Source organism: Suricata suricatta, chromosome 9 (assembly GCF_006229205.1).
Source record: "Suricata suricatta isolate VVHF042 chromosome 9, meerkat_22Aug2017_6uvM2_HiC, whole genome shotgun sequence".
NCBI lineage: Eukaryota > Metazoa > Chordata > Mammalia > Carnivora > Herpestidae > Suricata > Suricata suricatta.
Window position 1 is genome coordinate 109,512,920 of NC_043708.1, and position 19,938 is coordinate 109,532,857.

The 19,938-nt window shown below is 38.2% G+C and overlaps 1 protein-coding gene across 1 annotated transcript in view; it reads left to right on the plus strand.

Moving 5' to 3' along the window:
• The window catches only part of NEO1 (neogenin 1), a 222,861-nt gene that overhangs the window by 143,848 nt on the left and 59,075 nt on the right, over window positions 1–19,938 (plus strand). Inside the window, exons 12-13 of the mRNA XM_029952270.1 lie at window positions 11,743–11,962; window positions 18,500–18,654. Of these exons, the coding sequence (XP_029808130.1) occupies window positions 11,743–11,962; window positions 18,500–18,654 (375 nt within the window). The remainder of the gene's footprint in view (window positions 1–11,742; window positions 11,963–18,499; window positions 18,655–19,938) is intronic.

Genomic DNA, 19,938 nt, shown 5'->3' on the forward strand with positions numbered 1-19,938 from the left:
CTCCCGAAGTGCTGCCAGTTCTTCAAGGCCAGTTTGTTTGAGTCTCATCAGTCTGTCTCTCTCGGAGTACTTGGTTCAACTCTGCTCCATTAATTAATCTGTCCACTTTCTCCTTGCATATGTTTTGGAGTGTGATTACAGGTATCTCTTAATATGGTTCAGAATGGAGTTTGTGTTCGTATTTCTTCTCCTGTTTGTTGTTTGAAGGTATTTATAAAGTGGTGGGCCCACAAGTATATTTGGCCCTCTGTCCTAAAACTGAGGCCAAAATAGAATTTCAGAAGATTATTTGGCATCTCCTCTGAAGCATTCAAATACACAAACCTTTGGCTCCGCATTTCACTTCTAAGAATCCATCTTACAGAAATATTTACACGTGTGGACAAAGATACATGGACAGGAAAGTTTCCATCATCGTCCATAATAGCCAAAATAAATAAATAATGGAATTCGTGTAAATCTAAGTAATAATAAGGAAATGATTAAATTAATTGTGATATGTTTGTATTGTAGAACAGTGGGCAGCAGTTGGGAATAATGAGGTTTGCTTTTACATACTGACCAGGGAAGCTCTTAAAGACGTATTACACCATACAGCAGTTTGCAGCACAGCGTTTTTGGTAGCATTTTATTCTCATATTTATGTGTATATAGTATAATTGAAGAGGAAAATATTGGGAGAATATGAACCAAACCGTTCCCAGTAGTATTTTGGTGATGATGAAAAGTGGAACTTAAATCTTTTGGCTTTGTATACTTCTATATTGTATAAATTACTTTTATAACAAGCTTATTACATTTTGGTTCTTAAATAAAAATATGAAATAGACTGCCTAAAGAAGTAGTTGAACAATGACTGGATTTCAGACAGGCTCTTTGAAAGAACTGCCTGCTAGACACCATCTCGGGTATTATTAAAGATTCCCCAAACTGGATTGTGGTTTGGGGGAAACAGATTTCATGATCATGTAAAAATGGGAAAGTCTAGGTTAACACCATCCTCTCCTATAGAATTGCTGGGAATCTTTCATATACTAAAACTCATGACAGATCTGCACACTCTCACAAATATGATTGTTCTCCTCTTTTATGGTATACTTGTTAACTTCTCCCAAAAGAAATTCTTTGTAGAACTGTACTTTTGTTGACATTGCTGTTATGTTTAGAGCAATAATCACCATGTTAATCTGGCTCAGTTTTGAACAATGAATTTTGACTAATGCTGCTATGAACGTTCCTGGGAAATACCAATTTAGTAAATTCCTTTATGCAAGGAAATGAATGGCTTTAAAGATAGAAATTTTTCCCAAGATACCTTCAAAACCTTCTGAACTCCTTCAAAAGGTAAGAAAGAAAGATTATGAAAAAGGAACAAAATTTGGATTTCAAAAGAAAACTTATGTGCCTATTCACAGCTCACTTGGCTGGTATGAGTGGGTGTCAGATGAGGATAATTGGTTCCACTTAACTGAGGGCAGCATGCCCAGCACAGAAGCTAATGATCTCTACCTAGAAACTGTTTTCGGTGCATAGATGTATTGGTTAAACTCATAATTATAAACTACCAAAAGTGACACATCATCAAACACAAATCTAATGTATCATTAAAACTGGATCCAGCAACCACAGTGTAGCTGGGTTTTGAAAATGATTTCTCAGAAAAATGAAAATATCTCTGATGATTTCCTCAAGTAGCATACTACATCAGGAGGAATATAATCCTTCAGTCCCGCACAGATCAGTTAGTTCCACTTGAGAGCCTATGGAGGTCGTTAGGTTTCTGTGAACGTGCCACTGTGAAGCTGCTGCCAGGAGTTTGAGCAGCAGGTCAAAGCTAACAGCTTTTTTGATGTTCAGATTTTGAAAGTTTGATACCTTTTCTCAAACCTGTTTCCTAGTTGCCTTTGACTTGCGTCCGATGTACATGGTGTTTACTGCTCTGAGTATAGTAGCAGTGTGAACACAGGCGCAAACGCTGAGCAGCCCATCCTTGTGCAGTAGCCAGGCAGACCTAGAGCATGGCATGTAGGACCTTGACCCTGTACTGAGGCGTTTGGACTTCATTCTGTAGCTCACCTGGGGTAGTGATGTGACGGGATCTTTTATTTTCAGGAGAGAACTTTGGTGGCAGAAGGGAAAGGAAGCAGCATAACTCTTAATAGAATCAGACTTCTTTTTTTAAAAGAAAGATTTCACTTATGCTTTGGGACCCTTCACGACTAACTGGCATTTGTAAAATCTTTGAGTAATTACTGGATACTTTATTTTTTTGTGAAGACTTCAGAATAGGTTGGTTTTAAGCTCTGATGTTTTGAGCAACAGAAATGTCCTAGGATTCTGTCACTATTACTTTTGTAACTCGGTAACTATTTTAACTATACACCAGAAAAAAGTATGTTTGATAGTTCCAGATGGCCAGGTTAAGCCATTTCATTCTTTTTAGTGAATTTATTGTAGTATGATTTACAAACAATAAAATTGATGCATTGTAAGTGTATACTTTAGTAATTCTTAGTGAATTTACAGACCTGTGTAGTCATCATCATAGCGTAGATACAGAACATTTCCATCCCCCCAAATCACTTAATCTCTGTTTGCAGTCAAAACTTACTCTTGTCCCTAGCTACAGATAATTAGTTATTTGTATTCTATTGCTATAAAAGTGTCTTTTGTAGTTCTTTTACATACAAATGGAATTATGTAATATGTAGTCTTTTACCACTGTTTTTTTTTTCCATTAGGGTAATATTTTTGAAATCATCCACATTGTGGCATGTATCAGTATTTTGTATCTCTTTATTGCTGAATAAGATCTTTTATAGAGATATACCGTACCAGTGGGTAGAGACTTGGGTTGTTTCTAGTTTTTTAGTATTCTGAATAATGATACTATGAACATTCATGTATAAATCCTTGTGGGTACATTTGTTTTCATTTCTCTCGGGTGGATTCTAAGGGTAGAATTTCTGGAGCATATGCTAGGTCTATGTTTAACTTTTTAAGAAACTACCAGTAAAACTCTATATATGACTTCATCATGTATATACAAAATCATAAGATTAAACTATTAGAACTAATAAATGAGGTCAACAAGAGTCAATATCAGTACACAAAAATCATTTGTGTTTCTGTATACTTAGAAGTGAACAATTTCAAAAAGAATAAAATAGTAAATTAACAAAAGAAATATAAAATTATGCTCTGAAAACTATAGAGCATTTTTGAAAGAAATTAAAGATCTAAGTAATAAATGGAGACAATTCACATTCATCAGTTAGAAGACTTAATACATTCCCACCAACCACGTGTGAGGATTCCAGTGCTTCATTTCCTCACCAGCTCTTGTGTTGAGCAATACCTACTTACACCCTTTTTGATTATATATAGTCTAGTGAATGTGTCATTGTGTTTTAAGGTACATTTCCCTAATGACTAATGGTGTTTGAGCATTTTCATGTGTTTATTAGCAGTTCTTACATTTTCTTTGGTGAAATGTCAACGTCTTTTGCCCATTTTTAAATTGGGTTATTTGTTGTTGTTATTGATTTATAAGAGTTCATTTTCTACTCTGGCCCTACATATATGTTCTGACTTGTATATTCAAGTTCTTTATCAGATGTATGATTTGGAAATAATTCTTGCCAGTCTGTGGATTAGTTTGTCACTTACTTAGTTGTGTTTTTCTTAAAATGAAGTTTTTATTTTTATTAGAATGCACTGTATCCGTTTTTTCTTTTATGTCTTGTGCTTTTTGTTGTCATATCTAAGAACACATTTCTCACCTAAGACACAAAGACTTCCTCCTCTATTTTCTTCCAGAAGTTTTCATTCTTCCATTAAGTCTATGAGGCCTTTGGATAACTGATCTAAGATCATTCCTTTGCACACGGATAGATAGTTGTACTAGCACTGGTTGTTGGAAAGACTCTTCTTTCCACATAAAAAATTCTTGACACCTTGGCCAAAAATCAACAAACCGCAAACTCAGGGGATGATTTGTGGACTCTCAGTTCTCTTTCACTGATCTGTATTCCTGTCCATGTGCCAGTCCCAGACTGTCTTGATTCCTGGAGCTGTGTTGTAAGTTTTGAAATGGGGTAATGCAAGTCCTCCAGCCCTTCTCTTCTTTTTCAGAATTGATTTGGCTTTCCAGGCCTTTTGGCTTTCTGTAACATTTTAGAAGCAGCTTCTAATTGTAACAACATTGTCCTCTAATCCATGAACATTATTTATTTAAATTTTCTTTTCAGTTAGATATTTTTATTTTAGATGTTGTTTAATTTCTCTCAGCAATGTGTTGTAGTTTTGAGAGTATAAATCGTACACTTCCTTTGTTAAGTTTATTCCTAAATATTTTGTTCTTTTTTGATGCTCTCATGAATGCAGTTATTTTCTTAATTCCATTTTTGGATTGTTCCTTCCTAGTTTATAGGAATAGAGTTGGTTTTTGTATACTGACTTTGTATTCTATGACCTTGCTAAACATTAATTTTAGTAGGGTTTTTGTGTTGTGTTGTGTTGTTGTTTGGGAGCGAGATAGGGTGCAAGTGAGCAGGGGGGAGAAAGAGAGAGAGAGAGAGAGAGAAACCCAGGAGGGGCAGAGAGAGAGAGAAACATTGTTCACCTGAAGCGGGCCTCATCCGAAGCAGGGCTCACCCAGTGTGGGACTCGAAACTCACCAGCCGTGGCTCATGACCTAAGCTGAAGTCAGATGCTTAATGCCCGAGACACCCAGGCACCTTTATTTACTTTTTCTCTTTTTCCCACCTTCCTGCACTGGCTAGAACTTTCCGTACAATGCTTAATATAAGAAATGAGAGCTGACACCTTTGTCTTGTATCCAACCTTAGAGGAAAAGCATTTACTTTTTAATCATTTAGTATAATTTCAGTATAGGTTTTTCAGGATGAAGAACTTCTGTTCTTAGTTGGCTGAGAGTTTTTATCATGAATAGGTAGGTGTTCGATTTTGTCAAATAACGTTTTCTGCATTTATGAAGGTGATCATTTATTCTTTTTTGTCTCTTAATATGGTGTATTACATTGATTTTTGGATATTAAACTAGTCCAGAATTCCTATGATAAATCCTACTTGGCCATACATAGAATCCTTTTAATATGCTACTAAATACGGTTTGCTAGTGTTTCATTAAAGGTTATTGTATCTGTGATCATGAGGGATATTGATCCCTAGTTTCTTTTCCTTTGGCTTTGATATTTGAATAATATTGGCCTCACAGAATGAGCTATAAGTGTTTCTCTTCTATTTTCTGAGAGAATTACAAAGGATTAATTTTATTTCTTGTTTTAAATATTTCATAGCATTTGCCAGTGTAGCCATGTGGGCTTAGACTGGTCCATGTAGGAAGATTTTTAATTACTAATTAAATGCCTCTTTTTGTTTTAGTTCTGCCCAGGTTTTGTGTTTCTTCATGAGTAGGTTTGGTCATTTTTGTTTTTCTGGGAATTTTTCTGTTTCCTCTGAGTTATCTGATTTATTGATATAAATTTGTTCATAATTTTACCTTATAACTTACCAGTCTATAGGGTTGGTAGTATTGTCCCTTATTTGATTCTTGATTTAGGTAGTTTATATCTTCTATTAATTTCCTAGTCTTGTGTCTTTTTTTTTAATAAAGAACTTGGCTAAAATATTTTTCAATTTAATTTTTCCCAGCTTTATTGAGGTATGACTGACAAATGGTAATATATTTGAGGTGTCCAACATGATGATTTGATACATGTATACTTGTGAAAGGATTCCCACAATTAAGTTAACAAGTTAATTAATACACCCATCCCCTTACCTGGTTATTTTGTGTGTATGTATGAGAGAATGCTTCAGATCTGCACTCTTCACTAAATAGGAGATTATTTATATGAAGCTTCTCTTCTGATAAAAGTATTTAAATTTCCCTTTAAACATTGCTTTACTAGCTGTATCCCATAATTTTTCATTTGTTTCTGATAAGATAACATATGATAAGATAAAAGTGGTAAATCCCCCAAGTTCAGGGATCTTCTTCTGTTACAACCTGCTGCAGGTGTAGGCATCCATCCTGGGCCTTTACATTGCCTTTATGGCACCTGAGGGGGCATGGAGAACTGATGAAAACAAACCAGAAGCTCTGACCATTGCCCTTGCCCTGAGTAATGAAGTTCTTTGTCTCTAATGTGAGACTTGTGTTTTTGTCAGTGCCCACGAAACAGTAATAGGCTGTCTTGTTGGCTCAAAAGTCAGTTAAGTCTCAGACCCTGCATAGTTCCTGACAGTTTCCTTTAGTTCTTTGAACATATTTTTAACAGCTCCTCTGAAGTCTTTGTTCAATCTCATATCTAAGGCCGCAAGACCTTTTTATTAACTATTTTTTATGTTAGCCTCTGAGTATAAGTCACACTTTGTTTCTTTGCATATCTCTTCGTTGTTTGTTGAGTATTGGATATTTTGATAGCATGTTATAGGAACTGTGGGTTCTGACTCCTCCACCCCTCCTCGCTGGCCCCCCAGCTGTTCTTGTTTTGTTAGTGTAATAGCTTGTCTGGACTAAATCTGCGACATCCATCTTCCCCACACTGTGTGACCACCGATGTTTCTGCTCAGCTTTTGTTTTTTATTATTTTGCTTTTATTTTTAAGCCTGGATTTCTAGGGTAACCTTGACTGTATTTATTAGCGTTTAGTCAAATATCAGTCAGAAGTTGTGCTCAAATATGTCAAGCCATTAAGCCTTCCACTCTTAGCTGATGGATCTGTGAGTGGATGGGCAGTGCATTCAAAGTTCAAAGCCATTTTTTCGTCTGCCTCAGCTTTTGCTTTCTGCGGGGCTCTCTCACTTCTCTGAATGAACACATAGGTTCCGCTGGCTGAGGATATGTGGGCTGCCTAGACCTCTTCTTGGCTCTACTGTACATACACATGGCTTTCAGTCTTCTGGGTTATGTGGTGAGCTTCTCAAACCTTCTTAATGTTTTTCACCTCACCAAACTCCCTATTAAATCCAGCCCATCTCTCATCTGCGGTTTGCCCCCAGATCACAGTCTCACGCTAGCAGAAGCACTGGCCCTTCCTTTTCACTTTCCACCAAGATTGCCACATTGGTTGGCAGTGCTCTACACTGGCTGAGCCCTGCTGACGGCAGCAGCAGGGCCATTAGCTTCTGGGGCCTGCCGTACCCTGGTTGAACAACTACTCCAACAGAGCTGGGGAGCTTGGAACAGCCCCAGGCAAGAGTTGGCACACACAGACTTACTATTCTTACCTGAACTATGGTAATTTTCATGAATAAATGCTTCTTGGTTTGTTGTATGCCTTTGTCAAGTTCCCAGTTTTTGACAGTTTTGTACAGCTTTATAGTTGCTTTTGGGGAAGAGCATGTGTTGACATCCTCAACATCATGCTAGAAGTCTAAAGTCCCAATCTATATCATTTTGCCATTGATCCTGGTGTAACTTTACTGTCTGATTGTCTGTGATCACATAAGACCCTTTCTCTTACCTGGCCAGCTAGAACATGGAATAGCAGCAGGAGAACCAACTTGGAGAAAGCGGGTGTAAAACACTAGGACCACAATGGACATGGGTTTTCCCCATAGTTAACTAGGAATCATTTACAATGATCTGCTATTATTTGCACTTTTATTTATTTTATTGCATAGCAAATGGTTATATAACATCATTATATTTGTATGTACTTTGTATCAGCTTAAAAGATTAAAATATTTGTGTGTCTCTGTGATGAGTTTCTAGAAACACTGGTCCCAGTTGCACTAACATTCTCCTTGAATCTTTTTCCACTTATTAGTTCAATAGATACACATTTATTGATTATCTAAGGTAAACATACACATGCACAATGCGTGATGCCAAGAGGAAACAGATACAGATTGTCCTCAAGGAGCTTACAGATTACCATGATTGTGAACGTGAAAAACATAAGTGGGAAGTGCCATTAAAAGCTTACAGATGTGTGCCCTAGAAGTTCCGTAGGCTAATTGTCTGACCAGTTCTTAGTTATCACCCATTCCTTGTAGCACCTGGTCTTCCTGCTTACATACCTCTCCTGGTTGCCTTTATACTTAGATTTTTCTGGCACCAACTCAAGCTCAATGCGGGGACGCACCCAGTGCTTCCACATACACTTTTCTTATTGATGATATTCATGTGTTGCACATCAGCCTGGGACATGGGTGGGGAGCGTTTCTAGTTATAGACAAGGAAACTGAGATCAGAGAGACATGCCCAACTTCATATTATTAGGAAGTGGCAGAGTCAAGTTATGAACATAAGGTCTTTGTACTTGAAATCCTGGGCTTTTTCCAGTATGCTATACTGCCTCTCACATTATAAATTTCCTTTCCTCTCCAGCCAGCAGATAGTTGGGAAAAATTTAGCTTAGTGGGTCGGGTCAGGTTTGGAGGCAGCTTTTACTTAGTGTGTTTCTGGATAGGCACAGAAATGAGGCAACAAAGCAAGACTGTATTCAGGCTACTCTTTGAACCATTTCCCTCTAAAGGTTTTTAGTGACTTAATTTTATAATAGTCAGATATTCATATTTCTAGTTGCTTCTTAAACGTGTTCTCTGGCACATGTTGGATCATTCTGGCCACAGCATATTCAGAACCAGATTTGCCATCTCTCCCGCAGTCTCTAGTCTCTTTTAATGTTGCCATTCTCTATGAATGACACCCCCTACCACCCATTCTCCCAAGCCAGAAACCTGAGAGTCCTTGACTCCTTCTTTTTTTATTTCTTTATTTTTTTTATTACAGTTTATTGTCAAGTTGGTTTCCATATAACACCCAGTGCTCATCCCAGCAAGTGCCCTCCTCCATGCCCATCACCCATTTTCCCTCTCCCCTGCCCCCATCAACCCACAGTTTGTTCTCAGTATTTAAGAGTCTCTTACGGTTTGCCTCCCTCCCTCTCCTTAACTATTTTTCCCCTTCCCCTTCCCTATGGTCCTCTGTTAAGTTTCTTCTGTTCCCCAAATGAGTGAAAATATATGGTATCTTTCTACCTGACTTATTTCACTTAGCATAACATCCTCAAGTTACATCCACGTTGTTATGAATGGCCAGATTTCATTCTTTCTCATTGCCATGTAGTATTCCATTTATATATAAACCTCATCTTCTTGATCCATTTGTCAGCTGATGGACATTTAGGCTTCTGCCATGATTTGGCTTTTGTTGAAAGTGCTGCTATGAACATTGGGGTACATGTGCCCCTATGCATCAGCACTCCTGTATCCCTTAGGTAAATTCCTAGCAGTGCTATTGCTGGGTCATAGGGGAGTTCTATTGTTAATTTTTTGAGGAACCTCCACACTGTTTTCCAGAGCAGCTGCACTAGTTTGCATTCCCACCAACAGTGTGGGAGGGTGCTTGCTTTTCCACATCCTCACCAGCATCTATAGTCTCCTGATGTGTTCATTTTAGCTACTCTAACCAGCATGAGGTGGTATCTCAGTGTGATTTTGATTTGTGTTTCCCTGATGATGAGTGACATTGAAGACCATTTCATGTGTCTGATGGCCATCTGGATGTCCTCTTTGGAGAAGTGTCTGTTCATGTCTTTTGCCCATTTCTTCACTGGATTATTTATTTTTCAGGTGTGGAATTTGGTGAGTTCCTTATAGATTTTGGATACTAGCCCTTTATCCAATATGTCATTTGCCACTATCTTTTTCCATTCCGTCGGTTGCCTATTTTATTGATTGTTTCCTTTGCCGTGCAGAAGCTTTTTATCTTGAGGTCCCAATAGTTCATTTTTGCACTTGATTCCCTTGCCTTTGAATATGTGTCAAGTAAGAAATTGCTGTGGCTGAGGTCAAAGAGATTGTTTCCTGCTTTCTCCTCTAGGGTTTTGATGGTGTCCTCGACTGCTTTCTAACCTTCACCTCAACATCTAATCCTGTCATTCCCATCCTACCTCATAGGGTTGTTGGGTAAACAAACTGGCACTGCACATGAAAAAGAACTCTGAAAGCTCTGAAGAAGAGGTATTCTTTTCTCTGAGGCAGCACATCTGTTCAAGCATCAGGGATAAGAATGAGGCCTTAGAGGCCCTTCAGCTGTAACTTTCTTACAATATTGACGCCTATGTCAGCGAAGTGTGGACTTATATCTTCTGTGACTGTGGCTGTGACTTCATGGTCTTACATTCTGACAGCACTCTGTTCTCTCCAAAGTACTTTCTCAGAAGGAAGGGAAAAGAGAGAGTAAGTGACGTGCACGAGAGGTCACCGTTAGTAAGAGGCACAGCAGGAGTAGAGCTCCTATTGGCTAAATGCAGAGGCCTCTTGAACTAGAAATCAAAGTTGATTTTTTACACTCCGTCACTTACCGTCTGTGACCTAGGATGAGTGGTTTAGCCTTTATAAATATCAGTCTCTAAATAGAAGATAGAGATAAAATTTTTCTTAGAGGAGTTGTAAGGATTCAGCAAGTCCATATAAAGAACCAGAGTGCCATGTAGAAATGATAGCTGTTGGATGACTTTTGCCCCTGCCCCACCTCAATAGTGACTTTAGGTTGGTCTTCCTCTGTACTTTCCCTTAGAGAACTCATTCAATCTGGCGTATTTATTTAACTGCCTCACTTTAGATTCTCTTGCAATTCACAGACCTTTTCTGAAGATGGTTGATCTACCATTTCATTGAAAACCAGCTTCCAGAATTTTCTTGTTTTCCTCTCTGCCTCTCTTCTCCTAATTTCCCCATTAAGGTTTTGACAGAATTCTGATGAAGTAGTTCAGTTAAAAATTGTGAAATTATCCTTATACTTTCTGGTCCCAAGATGAAGGAGATTTTAGGTTCACTATTAGGAAAATCAGAAGTGTCCAGCACCAGAATGGACTGCCTCAGTGGGTAATAAAGTTACCAATCACTACAAATACACGAACAGAGGCTCTTGCCAAGCCGAGCTTTGACCTGCCTTTGCTTCATTTATCCCACCCAGTTCCTGAGGTCTGCAAGCCGTGGTAATACATATTGCAGAGAGGACTGTAACAAACAGATGAGCTACCTAAGTGTTGGTATTTTTATGGTTTTGGAATTTTTGATTCATGTTTTTATACTGTTATAGTTAAGTGAATTGATAAAGATAGCAAGTGAAATATTAGTGAAGTGAGGAAGGTTGTCAGACTTCCCTGGGGATTGCCAGATTACAGAGAGCAGAGTTTAATACTAGCCTGAAGTTAAAGATGTGGCTCTTAAAACTCTGGCAGAGCTGAAGACCCACAGCTCTGTTGTAAGGCTCAAGGTAGCCTGGGCCTCTGCCGAGAGTACCTAGGCTCCTCCATGCTACACATGTTATTCCATATTTGATAAGGTAGCTAAAAATACTGAGGTTTTATCGATCAATGAGACTTCTACGTGAAAGTTTGAAGATGTTGCATGCTGCTTTCAGGATTAAAGAAAATTATTTGGTCACTGCTGTGTCCTTCTGTGAGATGTTTTATTCTCAGCTATCACCCTGCCTGTCCCTGCCCACAACCATTATAGTGACCAAAAAGTCTGCTTGCTCTACAGTGATGTGTCTTGAATAGAGCCCATTAGTTTTCAGTAGTTACCCCTGGCCTGCATGTTAGCCTTCAGTTTAATGGCCTTTTTTATGTTCATTCATTTTATTTTATTTCCCATCGTGGTTTTGTTTATTTCTTTTTTGTTTTTTGTTTTTCTGTTCTCTTTTTTAAAACCGTCGTGGTTTGCCCTTCATATTCCCCAATGTTTGCACATGACAAGATGTTGCCATCCCAACATTACCTCCCACTTCACTGACCAGTGCCACTACTGACCATCTAGCACCAGCCACAACGGGACCACTGCCTTCAGCTCCTCGGGATGTCGTGGCCTCCCTGGTCTCTACCCGCTTCATCAAACTGACATGGCGGACACCTGCATCAGACCCTCACGGGGACAACCTTACCTATTCTGTCTTCTACACCAAGGAGGGGATTGTTAGGTAAGTGTCTGTGTGTCTGGAGCCAGTTGGTTCCATCTTGGTCTGCCCCAGGCCAGTAATGCTCACCCCTGGCTCTTTGTTTTGCAGAATCTGTACCAATTTTCAGTCCAGAAAATATGATCACTGAGATGCATATTTCCCAATTTTAGGTCATTAAAACTTATCCCAGACACACTCAAGTACTGGTGTTTTTTCCTGCCTCCCTAGAATGATGTGGGGAGAGGGTATAGATAGAGCTTTTTAGTTAGAAGTACTAAAAAGTGACAAGGACTATTCTTTTGCATAAGACTCAGTCAGCACAGCCTGTAGGATGTGGCTTACTTAGAACATTCAGATTTAGAAATTAAGGTAGACTTAATTTGTGGAAGTCATCATAAATGAATATTTGCCTGCATGCCTATGTGGATGTGGGCTGCCGAGCTCCAGGGGGTTTCTTGATGACACAGAGTAATTAGTAGCTAATTTTCCTGTGTTTTCATTAAATTCCTCTCCATCTCCATCTGTTTTAGGAGCTCACATTGCTTCTCCATTGCTTATAGGAGATTTTCCAGAATCCCCAGGCCTCTTTACATATAGTCCAGCTTTATTTTATCTGTCCAGCCTTACTTGCCTCACCTTCCAGTTTAATTCACTTTCTGATGAAACCAGTCATTAGACTGCCTATCACTATGCTGCCTTTCTTTACGTGTGTTCTCTTCAGTCACTTCCCCCTTTCCCAACTGAAGCTGAAGTCAGTAAATCTTTTGTGGCCCAGATTAAGCCCCATGAAGTCCTCATGCATTTTTCTCTACCCTTTTCACATAACCTTTCTCTCATATGCATTTCTGCCACTAATATTGGCACTTAATTATGATAACATAGGGTCATATGCCGCCATTAGTTGTTACTCTTCCATTTTATGTATATTTGTGTTATTTTCCCAACCAAATTATAACACCTTTGGGAAGAACCAAGCTGTGTGCTGCATATTCTTAGCATTGCCAAGTAGATTTCTTTATTCATATCAAAATAAGAAAGCTAAAATCTCTGTTTGGGCTAGGGCCCTCACAGATGAAATAAAGCTTGTGTTTCTACCATGGTACTTACATCTGGTACATATTGTATTTAATAACTAGACTGTCAAGTTCCGCAAGTATTGGAACCTTAATCATAACCCCTTGACTTAATACTTTTGAGAAGTCTGAGTGACCTCATTTGAGCCAGTTGGAGAGAGATGGAGCTTCTCCTAGAATATGTTTATCTGGACACTGTACCAGATTTTTTTGGGCATTACAAAGGTAAATAAACATGGTTCTAGACACAAAAAGGCAAGACATTACTACTGAATGGCATCTCTGTTAAAATGCCTCCAGTGGTCTTTCACATCTCCTTGCTAATTTCATAATCTTTCACAAAAGGAAAAACCACTTAGTAATTCCTCAGAATAACAAATTTCTTCCATATAGGTCCTTTCCTCATTGCTGTTTCTTCTACCAGAAATACATTTCCCTACAGCTGTTTCTGGCTTCTTACTACTGGTCATCTTGGTCATCTTCAGATGACACCTCCATAGACCTTCCATGAATATCCACCCAGCTTAGCCCCACCGGCCCTGTCAAACAGAGGCATTCTGCAGCCAGCTTGCTTCCAAGCCAGTTGTTAAGTTTTCAGGAAATTTTGCAAACCCGTGACGACTTGGTAGCTCAGAACGGGGCATGACATGAGAACTCGCTGGGACAAGTGCTGCAAACCAGAACTGGTTATTACACGTTGACCAGAACACCATTGCTGTCAGGTCACCCTGTTTTGTCTTTCTGCTTTAGTTTCCAGAACACAGAACACTCTGAAATTTTCTCTCTTAATTAACCAATGTCTAGTGTCTGTCATTTCAATAGAATATGACCAGCACCTGGAACAGGGCCTGGCATATAGTAGCTCTAAATAAATACTTGTCCAGGGAATACATTTATTTCAGTCAATGGAGAAGTAATAGTTTATTCAAGAAGTCTTGTTGGGATAATTGACCCCATTTGATGGAAAGAATGGAAGTTACACAACTCTGTCTTATATTATGCATGACAATAAATTATAGATAGATGAAGAGATTTTAAAGCTTATAAATATATTAGAAGAAAATTCAGCAACTGTTTTATCATTTGAGTATGAAAGGCCTTTTAAAGGAAGACAGGAAATCCAAAAGCCACAACAGGAAAGATTGACAAAGCTTATTATACAATGTAAAATTCCATGTAATAAAATATCATAAAATCAAACCATCAAGTGAGAAGCTGGGGGGAAGTTTGGTAACATTTATAAAAGATAATATTGCTATTCAATCTATATATAGAACTCCTGTAAGTCATACCTGAAAGACAGATACTCCCAAGAGGCAAATGGTACAAGTGGATGATTAACAGAAGCTAATGGAAAGCCTGTGAAAGTTAAAAACAGGTTTTGCCATCACTTGTGGTCTTGGAGATACAATGTAATAATATAAAAAGTGCAGTCAGTTTTCACTTACAAGGTTGGCAAAGTTTAAATTGATAATATATAGTGTTAAAAGCAAGTTAAATGCTGGGAAGAAATCCTCTTTAGACTTTCAATGGCAGTGTAAGAGGAGCCTTCAGAGAAAGTGATTTGGCATGACTTTTTTTGTCTTTTTAATGTATATACCCATCAATCCAACAATTACACTTCGAGATGTCCTATAGCTTACAGGTATGCCTAGGGCACTCATAAAAATGTTTATTATAGCATTGTTTGTAAGAATGAAAAAAGGAATGTAAGGAAATGCCCATTCATGGAGAAATGAACACATAGTTAGTATATGCATATCCACATGAAATATGCTACAGGAATTTTTTAATGATGTGTCTGTATATTTTGATGTGTATGTAAATGTTTAGAGCAGTGATTCTCAAACAGGCAGTTTGCCCCACTCCCTCAGACATTGGGCAATGTCTGGTGACATTTTTGGTTATTAAAACTGAGATGAGAAGATGCTTACTGACATTGATGAGAAGTAGCTGCAGATGCTGGTAAATGTCCTGCCGTGTGCGGGATAGCCCCTTCCAACAAAGCATCATCCTGCCCAGCAGCTCACTGGTGCTGACATTGAGAAACGCTGACATGGAAAGATCTGGTAAGATACGGATCAGTATGTGGTACAGTTAGGTGTCAGGGAAGGACATACTTTGAGGAGAGAGAAAAACTGGGACTTTCAGATCTTTTTAAACTATATATACTTTTGTTTTTAATGAGAATCTGTCACTTCAATTTAAAATTAAATTGTCAGGCAGGAAGATAAGGCAAGTATATATAAAGAGAGAAGAGATGCAAGGAGGATCCAATTTAATTTGTCTGTCTGGTGTTTGAAGGATGGGAAAGTAAGAAAGCTGGCTTAACTGGCCCCGAGTTTTGGTAGGAGTTAGTAAGAGATTATAATAAAGAGGAAGTTTGGAGCCAGATGTCATAATGCCAGTAAGAATTTGGACATAATCAGTTAAGAAGAGACCATTTTAGACTCCTGAGCAAGTGTGCACTGTGATTTTATTAAATAGCTTTTCTTAGTAGTTTATGAGCACTACATAGAAGAGGAGAAGAAACAAAGTCAGCGAGACAAATCAGGTAGTTAAACTAGTCATGTGGTAGGTATGGCCTGGACGAAAGGGAGAGCAGTGATTTGGACTGCACAGAATAAATCTGGGGAATATTTGAAAGGAAGATTCTTGGAGAATGTAATTTTTTGGCATTTCATTTGTGAGCAAAGTGTAAGGTTTCTGAATACAAGCAGTGAAGGAGTCGAAAGAACACTAAGAAGACTAGAATCTGCTTATTTGTTTTATAAACAATTTATTTAACCTTTATAAGCTTAACTTTTCTCATCTAAAAAATGAGGGTAGTAACTTTTCTTCACAGACGTATAATAAGAATTCAGTGTGAAGATGTATGCCACTACCTGTATTTACAATCCTGCTGCTTCCTGCTTTTGAAAAATCAACCCCCTGGTGGCATTGTGTGTCTTGGTCAGGTAATGGCCATGGTGTATTGGGTACCAGAGTTCCTTGAGATTTGAAAGCGTCCTTTGCATTTTCAACTATGAAATATTTGCCCTTTTTTTCAGTGTCTTTACTATAAATAGGAGTGCTTTTCTGATATTAGCCGCTAAATGGAAAAAGCAGAGTAAGTTATTCCAAAATTAATCACATTTCAGAGATGGACGAAGTCTTAAGTGTAAGTTGAGCCCTGGAGTTGGCAAGGTATGGACCCAGAACCAAATCAGACTTGTTATTTCTATGACCCAGGAACTAAGAATATTTTTACGTTTTCAAATGGCTACATTTTAATAGTTTATATAAGTAACTACATAATATTTTCCATTTTGTCTGTAAATATTTACTTCTGGCTCAGAAGGAATTAGTGACTTGCCTACAGTCCCCCAGCAAGCCAGTAGTTTGCCAAAAGTAGAATTGGAGCTCCTGTCGCCTAGCCCAGCACTGTCTTAATATAAAAAGTACCTTTGTCTTTCTCCTTTGATTCTTAGCAAACACATTCTAACCTAAGTTTTATTGTAATGTCCCACATTTATGAGAATTGTGCCTTGTGACTCACCCTGGATCTTGTCCTAGAGTCACAAGTTTTTTTTTAGACAGGCACATGGTTCTGGGACCTCAAACCAGTATAGTGTTATAAGCTTTGGCAGGTACTGGGTATTTATTTCATCGGAAGGAGTCATACCTATTACTGATTTTTTTTTTCAATTGTAATGCTTCCATAGACATTTATTCCAGATTTTTAGTTCTCTTCACTAATTTCTCTTGTATTTTTTTCCCTTTCACATAGGAACAACAAAAATTATACATGCTATACTTACTAAAAAGGGTTTACATACAGAAGGCAAATTTCCATTCATGCATTCTGCACACATTTGTGAGTGCTGCTTCATGTACGAGCATTCGACTAACTTCTTATGTAATATGTGAACGTGAATAAGACACTCACTTCAACTTGAAGTAAAATGGTGCCTCCCCCAACTGTCTTTCTCAAGATAGTTTCAACTTTTTATACAGCTAAACTTTTTGTTTGAACTTTTATGTACAGAGTGAGCAGAAAAATCTGTGCTCTCACATGGAGCTTTTAGTTTGGTGAAGTGTAAAATACCAGACAGCCATCATCGGTGATCAGGCCAAACAAAGGTCAGAAGCTTCAAAGTGTAAGAAATCAGCTGATATCCTCCACTTAAATGTTGTGATTTGGAGGGTTAGCAGAGGAGAAAAGTACCTGTAGATACCTCAGGTGTCTTAGAGCAGTAACCGTTCCCATAATGCTCTTCTCCAGCAGACTTAACTGCTCATATAGAGACAGACAGTCTATAAATATGATGTGGGTACTGTTTGTTTGTTTGTTTTAAATTACAATAAGGTAGTTTGAAAGACTATAGAGAGCTATTGAAAAACACAAATGTCTGAAATGTAAATGTTCACATACAATCAGGCCAGTTGGCATGTGGTCATGTAGAACTCAATTAATTTTAATCAGTGATTTCAGGGGAAATTGCCAATATTTTAAAGTAAGAATTTTAATTCACTAGATTATGTAGTTTCAAGTAATTTCTTCCACAGAGTAGTGTTGGGCCTTTTTTATTACTGTCAGGATAGATAGCTCTCCTTACATGGTCGGCGATCCATAAAGGCCAGCTATTTATCTAAAACAGGAACAAATACTTCCACAATATTTGTTGAAAATGCTTGTGTAATATAAACTGGTGTTTATTACAGTACATCCAGTAGGCTGAGCATAATTATGAACCCAAATGTGGACACACAGACCCCCAGGATAGAGAAAACAGATAACTGCTTTTATGTTTTCAGTTCGTAGCACTAGACTGCTGGATTCATTGGTCCTGTTTGTGATAAAATTTGTCAAACATTTCAAATCAGTTTGGAAATCATTCAAAAAGAGTATTTGTTTTAACAAGTAAATTATAAAAATCAATATCAGGATTAACTTATTTTAAAAATTGTATAACAGGATTTATTTAAATGTTTAATCTTCCAAACTTTAAAAATGATAATCTCTTTTCTTTTTATTGAGTCTTTTATCCAAAGTATACACAGAACTCCTTGATATTTTCTTTGAAAATTGGGTCATACCTGTAATCAGCTTCTGTTGGTCTCCCTGGAAATCACTCCTTAAAAACTCAGTGATTGCTAAAGCCTACAAAGTTGATGACCCGCTGTCCTGGTTGAAGTAGCAGTGAGAAGACCCTCGTCTGTGCCTTCTCTGAAAGGAAGTTGTGGTTATGACCAGCAAAGTCAGTCATGTTTCAGCAGAATGTCAGCAAGTTATCAGACACGTGTGACATTGCTCTTTGCCAGTGTCTGTATTCTACTGTGCCCTGTTCCACCCCAAAGGTTTGCTTTTGTGAGAATTAATTTGACTTAAATTAAGATTTGATGCGGCATTATATCTATAGGACTTGTAATGAAGATGAAACTGCACATTCTAGAAATATTCCTAATTGATGGTGTTTCTTTCCAAACTCCTCTTTGTCTAAAGGGAACGTGTTGAGAATACCAGTCGCCCGGGAGAAATGCAAGTAACGATTCAAAACCTAATGCCAGCGACTGTGTACATCTTTCGAGTTATGGCTCAAAATAAGCATGGCTCCGGAGAGAGTTCAGCTCCACTCCGAGTAGAAACACAGCCTGAGGGTAAGTCTTCCACCTATCTGTTGGCCATACCTGTAGGTAGACCTGTAGCAAGGCTATCTTCTGTGTAGCCTTGCATCCTGTAGCAGTGCAGAAAGTACCAGTTCCTTGCCATCAAGGACCTTATGAATTAGAGGAGATAAAATTAATTCCCATCAAATGGGGTAAGGCAATATGATTCTGCCGATAAACACTCAAATTTTATTGACCCTATAAGACCTACCTCAGATGCCTTCTAGAATCTTTCTTCTGATTCTTTCTAATATTGTACTTCTATTATTCTAAGGAAAGTAGGCAGCACAATCTTTTGGTCAAGGAGTTTGATTAGAAAAAAGAGACTAAATAAGAATGTAGGTAGAAGGGGAACCTGATTCTTTTGAGGGTATTTTAGGGACAAAAAGTGACTATAACATGTTTTGGCAAAAGCCAAGTTAGCAGAAAGAGACTTGTACTTCATTTGGAGGTGGTGTTCAGCCTGCGGTGGGGGGGGGGGGGTGTAAGTGTTGGAGTCAGCCCTCAAAAATATTTCACATATTTAGCTGAATAAACCATCTTAAAATTTTTTACATTTATTATGCCACTGTGCAGGTTAAATGAAAGAATTTCTTAATGCCATTTAAGGATCATATTTGCTTATGTTTATCCAGTGAATATACTGAAAGTGATTTTAAGGGAGTTGGAGGGCTGTTTTGTTTTCCTTTTCCTTTGATAAGTTAGAGGAAAGTTTTCCATAGCAGCAGAAGTGTGACAAATCCCACCTGTCAGGCTGCACAAAATGATGCTCTTAACATTAAGTGAATAACATGGTTCTTGACTAGATAAAGAAACAACTCTCAGAAAAACCACAATTAGATTTCTCTACTTTGGAGCAAAACTGTCAAGCTGTGGTCATGTTATTTAACAAAGCTGATTCGTTTTACATTTTGCTAGTTTTTTTCCCCTCTCCTAAAATCTAATCGATCCTGTTACAGAAACACTAGCACCAGAGAAATTGTTTTCAAATATAGAATGTCTACCAAAGTGTAGGTGTTGGCAGCCTCCAGAATTTGTGTAGAAATTGGAACTGGAACTTATCAGTCAGATGAAAAGAATATAGTAAAAAAGTATGGGAGCTGTTGTTGGAGGTAGAGCTGGACGATCGGTGGACCAGCCATCCCAGAGGGTGTTGTAATGGCCTCCTGACTGGGCTCCTTGAGTCCAGGTGTTAGAATCAGAAAGCGAGCAGCTCCTGGCTCTGCTGCTCACTAACTTTCCCATCATTTAAGAATGACTCTTAATCTCAACCTC